The 7,674-nt window shown below is 42.9% G+C and overlaps 1 protein-coding gene across 2 annotated transcripts; it reads right to left on the bottom strand.

Annotated features, from left to right (window-relative positions):
- Positions 1 to 615: 615 nt before the first annotated feature.
- Positions 616 to 7,501, bottom strand: znf711 (zinc finger protein 711). 2 transcript variants are annotated; one of them, XM_079353082.1, is made up of 7 exons: positions 7,070 to 7,501; positions 5,787 to 6,084; positions 4,510 to 5,373; positions 4,261 to 4,407; positions 3,991 to 4,170; positions 3,537 to 3,725; positions 616 to 3,445 (listed from the first exon to the last, which is right to left on the bottom strand). In XM_079353082.1, exons 2-7 carry the CDS (start codon positions 5,863 to 5,865, stop codon positions 2,265 to 2,267), a joined length of 2,640 nt encoding a protein of 879 aa, XP_079209208.1. In that variant the 5' UTR covers positions 5,866 to 6,084; positions 7,070 to 7,501; the 3' UTR covers positions 616 to 2,264. The 2 variants fall into 2 exon arrangements, with proteins under 2 accessions (XP_079209208.1, XP_079209209.1); XM_079353083.1 differs by having other exon boundaries at positions 3,591 to 3,725; positions 7,070 to 7,496.
- Between the last annotated feature and the right edge of the window lie 173 nt (positions 7,502 to 7,674).

Here is a 7,674-nt window from a genome sequence, read left to right as displayed (position 1 = left end):
AATCTTTAAGAGGATTGAAATAATGTGATTGATTTGGAGTCAGTTGAAATGTATTCTTTATATATATTCTGCTGTTTTGCATACGTTTACGTGCAAACCATTTTGCAAACATGCATATCAAAGATGGCTGAGTTCCATTTAGCTGAAGTTTCAGACTGGAATACAACAGACTGGGCTTCCTGTAACAAATCCCTCTTTGGTGTGCATGCATGTTAGAGGTTGAAGTACGGAGTCGGTTCAAATTTGAATTCAATTTCACAAACAGAACATTTCTCGTCTTCAACTTTCAACACCCTCAGAATAAAGGACAAGTATCTTTTAAGTTTCCCACCATATATGGTTTACAACTTCACTGTGGACGCAGTAGTAAAGACTTTCATTGTCCCATCTTTTAGTTAACCTCCTACATGTCCTCCCTGTACACCCTCTGCAAGTCCTCTCCTCTTTTAAATGAAAGGGGAATCAACTGAGAATGGATTTCAACTAAATTAACACTACAACCTAAAACATTTATCTGCAAATTAGCTGAGTTAATTAGTTATATTATGAATGACTAGGTCTTTCCAAAGCTATATAAAAGTAGACTTCTTTTTCTAGGACAGAGGACAAAAAGCGTAAAAAGATAATTGTTTATTTTGGTTCTTCCCCGCCAGTAGTTTATCCACAATCAGACTGAAAGAAAATATAGACTAAGGTACACGAAATGCAGGGATTTTTTAATATATACCACAATTAATTTCATGGAGACAGCTTTATGTGCATACTTTAAAGACTACTGCCAATATGATGACCACTGACTTGATGGGAATAATGGGTCGGGTTATTTGGGACTGCAAGGACGAGGGTCTGGGAAACTTGTTAGTGAGCACAAACATAACACAAAACCCAATCACTTATCCATAGAACAAAACAACTAATGGTTTCACCCACCACTTTCAATCACAATTCAGTTCTGATGCAGTGATGGATCACGCTCAATTGCTAGCGATAACACTCAAAACAATGCTCACCTTTACCAACTCACAAAGCTCTGTAATTGTTTATCATCTAGGTTTTTAATATTTATATATATATGTATATATAGTTGTGTGGGTGTGTCACACATGTAATTAAAATATTAAAACAAAGGTTAATAAAGTGCTTTCTACTGACTCAAACACACAATCTCTGGGAGAATGGCATTGATACAGCATGTTTGAGAGTTAAAAATCACTTATTTTTTGATTAGCGGTGCTCATCAGTGCTTAAGGGACAAAGACCAACAGATGTAAGGCATGATTGCAATCAAATGGTAATCTGTGTCACAGACATCACTCACACACACACACACACACACACACACACACACACACACACACAACTTACACTGGCAGTCAGGTATCACAACTTCAAGGGTTATCAAATGTGAAGTCAACCATCTGTATAGTTTATAGTATGATACACCTGTTCATTATCAAACCAGATGTCTTTGTCGCACATGTTGTGCACACTAAAGGGACATTTTTCTAACATACCGACTGCACCTTCTTGTTAGACAATGCTGAATAAACTTTGAAAACATGTTTGAGAGGATGAAGCCTATGTTATACATGATTAACGTAATGGTATTCCAAGTGTTTATGCTTGGGAGGAAAATCCAAAATGATGGAAGTCCAAATGTTTGATTTATTGATACATTTCCTTAAGGTGCTGAATATCTGTCATCATCACTCAAAACCATTAATCAACACGTAACTGTTGCTGCCCCTTTAAGATCAGATGGCATTGAAAACAAATATCAGGGTAAAAGCTAGTTAATAATGAAAAGGGGTACTTGTTGGTACTTTTGGAGACAAACTCCTCGTTCCTTATAATCTGAAGAAGTGGCATGAAGCGAATGGAGCAACACTTTCTATTTTACAGGACACAGTCATCTTGCAGCATTTCAGCTGAGTGGGTATAAAAATATAGACATTTGAGACCCTGAATATATGTTCATATGTGATTTTCTGAAACAAATCCAAACACAATTTACAGATGTCCTGCTCAATGTACGCAGTCCTTTTTTAAGATATCAACCCCATCTTAAATGTGTTGTTTCATTTCACCCATGGAGGAAGGAGGTTTACGCCCATTACAACACAGAACACAGAATGGCATTTATAAAGGTGTCATTTCCATCAACAGCCAAAATACACCATTTCTTTGTCAATACAATAAAATCACCTGTGGGTGTGTGAGAGAGATTAAGCTGGGAGAAAGGAGTGTTTTTGTGTGCGATGACATTACATCAACATGTCTTTGTGGTGCCTGGCTATGTGCTGGCTCTTCTCAGAAGGCCTCCTAAAGCCCTTGGTGCAGTAGTCACAGCGGTGGGGGTAGTCCTTGGTGTGAATGGAGATGACGTGGCGTTTGAAGCCAGAAGCGTCTGTACTGTTATACTCACAATACTGGCACTGATAGACCTTTCTACCACTGTGTGTCTTCATGTGCTTCTTCAGCTCAGCAGGCTGTCGGAAGCCTCGCCGGCAACGCTTGCATTTAAAAGGGAGGTCCTTTGTGTGCAAGGAAAGGATGTGGCGACTCAAGGTAAAGGTGTCTGGGGCGTTGAAGTTACAATGCCGGCACTGGTGCACCTTGTTCCCCTTGTGCGTTTCTGCGTGTTTCTTTAACTCTGAGGGCCTGTGAAAGCCTTTCTCGCACACGTCACACTGATGAGGGAAGTCCTTGGTATGTACAGAGATGATGTGCCGTTTCAGGTCACTGGAGTTGGTGCTCTTGTGCTCACAGTGTGGGCACTGGTGGGTCTTATGGCCTTGCACCATCTCTATGTGACGCTGGAGTTCCCGTGCATCCGCATACGCTTGAGGACAGTGGCTGCACTTGAAAGGCAGATCTGCACCGTGCTTGCTCTTAATGTGAGTCTTTAGGTTGGACTGATCTGCACAGCGGAACTCGCAGTGCGGGCAGTGGTACGGCTTCTCGCCTGTGTGGGTCCGCATGTGTTTCTTCAGCTCCGATGGGTGGCGAAAACCTTTGGCACACTCAACACACACATGAGCAAAGTTCTTACTGTGCACAGCCAGCAGGTGACGGTTGAGCAGACCCTGTTCTGCCGTCTCGTAATCGCAGTACTTGCAGTGATGCAGTTTGGGCTCTCTGTCTTTGACGATGAGCTTGTCAGAGCCCAGCGGGCTGGACTCATGGTAACGCCGTGTGTACTCTGTGTATTCTGGAGAGCGCTCACTGTTGTGACTGAGCAGCTTGTGACTCTCCAAGTGGTTGTGGAAACTGACCTTCTTGTTGGTGGTGAAGTCACAGTCTGTACACTGGTACTTCTTCTTGAGCAGGTGGTCCGGGTGGTTCTTCATGTGGCATTTGAGGAAGCCCCGGGAGCGAAACTTCTTCCCACATATGTGACAGGGGTAGACGGTCAGAGGCATTCCATCTGGTCCAATGATCACAGCTGAAAGAAATGGTTGACGTAAAATAACTTCGAATAAAAAAAAGTTGACAAAATCAATGTAATGCACTTATTATGAAATTAAACAAATCACCTGATTCAACACAAACAAAAGGCCAGACATCACAAGATTGAATGCTGTTCATACCAGTCTGACACTGCCGTGCATCTCCTTTCTTCTTTTTCTTAGGTCTTGGTTTGATTGTACGGTTAGCACTGAGCCCTTCTCGTATTTGCAAAAACGGTGTTGAAGCTCCATTCTTCACCTGATCAATCGTGTTACCTGTACAGACGGATTTATGTATCAACGGGACAGAAACCGTAAAACTTTTCTTTGTGACACGTGATATGAAGGATTTGTTTTACACAGTTTTCTGTATTGAACAATCACATTTGGTTTTTTTAACTGCCAAGACATGCAAAATACATTTAAAACTATAATGGGTGCACTTCAGCCTCCTCTGACTTATCTCTCCAGTTTGACACTGTCTTACAGTCAAAAACCATATCTGACAAAAACAACATCATTTCTTCACAGGTGAACATACTAATTTCATCATCGTCATCCTCATCACTGTCATCCTCATCATCCTCTTCTTCTTTCAGATGGTTCTTGACGGCCATGTAAACCATCTTGTCACGGCCAACTCCGAGTCTGCCTGATGATGCAGCTTCAAGGTCAGGATGGCCATTCTGGTAATCATCCTCTGTTATCACCTCGGTTCCACCTGGAAAAGAAAACCAATGTTTGGTTTTTAGAAATGTAATTTACAAGAAAATAAAGTTGAAGTTCTTGTAGATGTGAATTAGTAACTTGCCTAGATCATCATCTGCTTCAGCTTTGAAGATGTATACTTTGATAACCTCGGAGCCGTCGTCTTCTTTAGATTCTTTGTCTTCCATCACCTCAGTGCTGATCTCAAGGGGAGTGTCTCCAATGTCCAGCTTCTCTCCCACCTCATCCACTACAGCAACAAACAGTTCTGGTTATCAAAACATTTGGAGTAATAAAACATGCACTTACACAAATGTAGTTTGCTAGGAATTCACATGTCAAACTGTCTTACAGGAGATCATGAGGTAATCCTCCGAACTGCTTCTTGCATCATCGTCCTCATCTGTCTGCAAGGGAACCTCCTCTGTTGGCAGCTGTGCGTGGATTATTGTCTCAGCGTTAGCTTCCGTCACCATCAAACCTTCTGACACAAGCTGATGGTCCAGTGTATTGTCTTGGTGCTCAGACAGAAGCTCTGCCACAAACACCTGGTCTGGCATGTCATCATGGTGGTGGTTTGAGTCCTGGATGAGGTCTGAGGTGAGGACATGATGGTGATGATGGGGATCCAGCGCTTCCTCTATCGCGACCTCATTGCCCAGGATGTTTTCAGGCATGATCACGCTGTGTTGTGAGGACACCATGTCTTCAGTGGTCATTTCATGGGCCTCCACTCCTTGAGATTGAAGACTTTCTACGTCCACTTCTAGACCCTCCACAACCTCAGCCTCTAAACTCTCCACTTCCACCTCCTCCTCGAGCCCCTCAACAACGTGAGCTTCGAGGTCCTCCACGTCTACCTCGGTTTCAAGGCCTTCAACCACCTCTGCTTCGAGACCCTCCACTTCCACCTCGGTCTCTAGGTCCTCAACAACCTCAGCCTCCAGCTCTACAACATGCGTCTGTAGCCCCTCGACCACTTCTGCCTCCAAACCCTCGACGTCTGCATGTAAGCTTTCCACCACTTCAGTCTCCAGTCCTTCCACCACTTCAGTCTCCAGTCCATGAACCACCTGAGTTTCTAGGCCTTCCACCTCGAGTTCATGTTCCAGGAGGATGCCTTCATCCGTCATCACATCAGACAGAAGCATACCCTCAGGCACAGACACCACAATGTGCTCCCCATCAATATGGGCAAGACCCCCCATGCCAGCAACTGTGAACACAAGACAGAGACGGGTACATGACTAAAGTTTCAAGCCGTTGAATGATAATTATTTAAATAATTTAAGTAATTCTAGCTTTTGGGGCTACACAAAAGAGGTCGTGGCATCTTTGAGAGTGTATCACCTTCTTGTTTTATGAATGCCAATTGAATGTCATTTGTACTGTCAAATTGAAAGCCAAGCCCAAATAAACTTAACTATATTAACTGGACAGTGAATGAAGTCGTCTAGTTATCATTGTGAATATTAATTGCACAAGTGAAAATTTTCAAATGACATTTTAGATTGCTGAGCTTGATATTTTTTCACTTGAGGGGAATTTTGCCTCTGAGTCTATGTTGCATACTGTCATTAAACTACTTTTGAAAGTATGATTGTTACCAGATATTACTTGACCACCTACCAAAGTCTTGCATGATCATAGCATGGGGCATCTTCAGCTCCTGAGTGTGAAGCTCCAACACCCCTCCTCCTTGATCCATGTCTTCACTCAGAAAAAATGACTGAAAATTGCATGCTTTGTTAGCTGTTTACTTTCACTTTGTGTCAGTTTGCAACCATCAGAATGAAAGTGAATGCAAAAATGGACATTGCCCCAGTGGCATGTGTTGATACATACCTTCACATTTGATGACAAACACTTAGAATAAAACCCATTAGATATGTGATGTGCTTCCACTCATCAAGATCATTAATCCTTCCTGAAAAAAAACCCCAAAACAAACAAAGAAACGATGAAAACTTACAGAACAGAAGACATTACTTTAAAGATTTTAAAAACACAGGCATAGGCGTGCAGTCTTTAAGGGAGCGCTGCAGTTGTTGTTTTTCTGACTACTGGCGCCATCCATTGTCCAAGAAGAGTACTACAGCCTGCCTCAACCTTCCGAGATGGATCTTTACACCTGAAACTGGTGGAGCCTGATGGCTGAAGCCCAGCTAAAACAAAGGCTTTACCCGCCCAGTTTGCATTAGGACGGCCAGCACATCGAGAGCAATATTAATAGCTCTTTAAACAATTCGCCCTTTACTTGTTTATGTAGAAGTAAATATACTGTCATCACATGACGTCTCAGACCGAGCCATATATACATATCTGCAGTGGTCTGTTATGCGTCCCTTGTTTCCACAGCTAAACCATTTTAAGACCATTTGGGCACTGTGTCGCCAATCTTATAAATTTAAATTAGGTCTCGTATTACGGGCTGTTTATATTAAACTACACATGCTCAGAATTTTATGGCGCCCAATGAAAGTACCGCAGACATTATGCAATGCATTTTCAGGCGGCTGCCGCCCTCCACCCACCGGAGCTAACTAGCAGGAGAGCTAGGGCTCTGATTGCGAGCGCCATTTTGTTTAGCATAGAAGCTAACTGAAAAGGAAGCGAAACTGACTTAATGTCCTCGTCTAAAAAAACTATTTCACACGACGAAACAACAAAAATAAAGATGCAATCACACACAATAAGCCCACGTTTATATAGACATATGTTAGCGTGTTTCTTGAGAATGTGCGACAACGGCCGTCCACTCGGCTAGCTGTCCTGCTAAGCTAACAGATGCAGCTCGTGCCGCATTATCTTCCATGTTGTTTTTCGAAAAGGATGAAAGAGGCCCGCTACGGCCGACTGGGCCTTTGTGTCTAATTCCACCTACACTACTGACTAATTCAAAATAATTTTACCTGAATACGTCGTCTTCTGACTCTATCGGTGTATCTCCCTCTTCTCAGTTTTGTCTGTTATTGTTTTGGTTTATTTTTGACGGTAAGCTAAGTGCGGCCTGCAGTTTTGGATCCCCGGGCACCCTTTGCTAGGCCTCGGCCAATCAGCTTGCTTCCTGACAAGCAGAGGGAGGGCGGGGGGGCAGACAATGCGTGGCCTCGTTTACCGCTGATCCCTTACTATTTGCGTCATGCATATGAGAGCAGAGTTACATTACACTGACTTTCTCTTTATAGGACCATATTTGCCGGCGACTCTGAGACACACCATTGATCTTTTATCAGATTAAGATTTATTCTTTTTTTTCTTCTTGTTGCAGACTGCGCTTGCAGACTTTGTATGCGCAGATGAGGCCTGTAGGCCATTTTGTCACATTGGGGTGGGTAGCGTCAAGCACACATTTGAGAAGCGTTTTGCTCATGCACGCAGGAAATATCCGGATGTTGATGACGGCATTGCTGCTGTCACCGCCTTTACTGCAGATGCACCAGTGTGACTAATTAGCCTCTGATGAACAAAAAACACACCACGAATATAAATGCATTGGCTAAAAATAAACTGCAAT

The sequence above is a fragment of the Symphodus melops genome (assembly GCF_947650265.1).
Source record: "Symphodus melops genome assembly, chromosome: 9".
Classification (NCBI taxonomy): Eukaryota; Metazoa; Chordata; class Actinopteri; order Labriformes; family Labridae; genus Symphodus; species Symphodus melops.
Note: the sequence above shows the minus strand (reverse complement) of the source record. Positions and strands in the feature narration are given on the sequence as shown.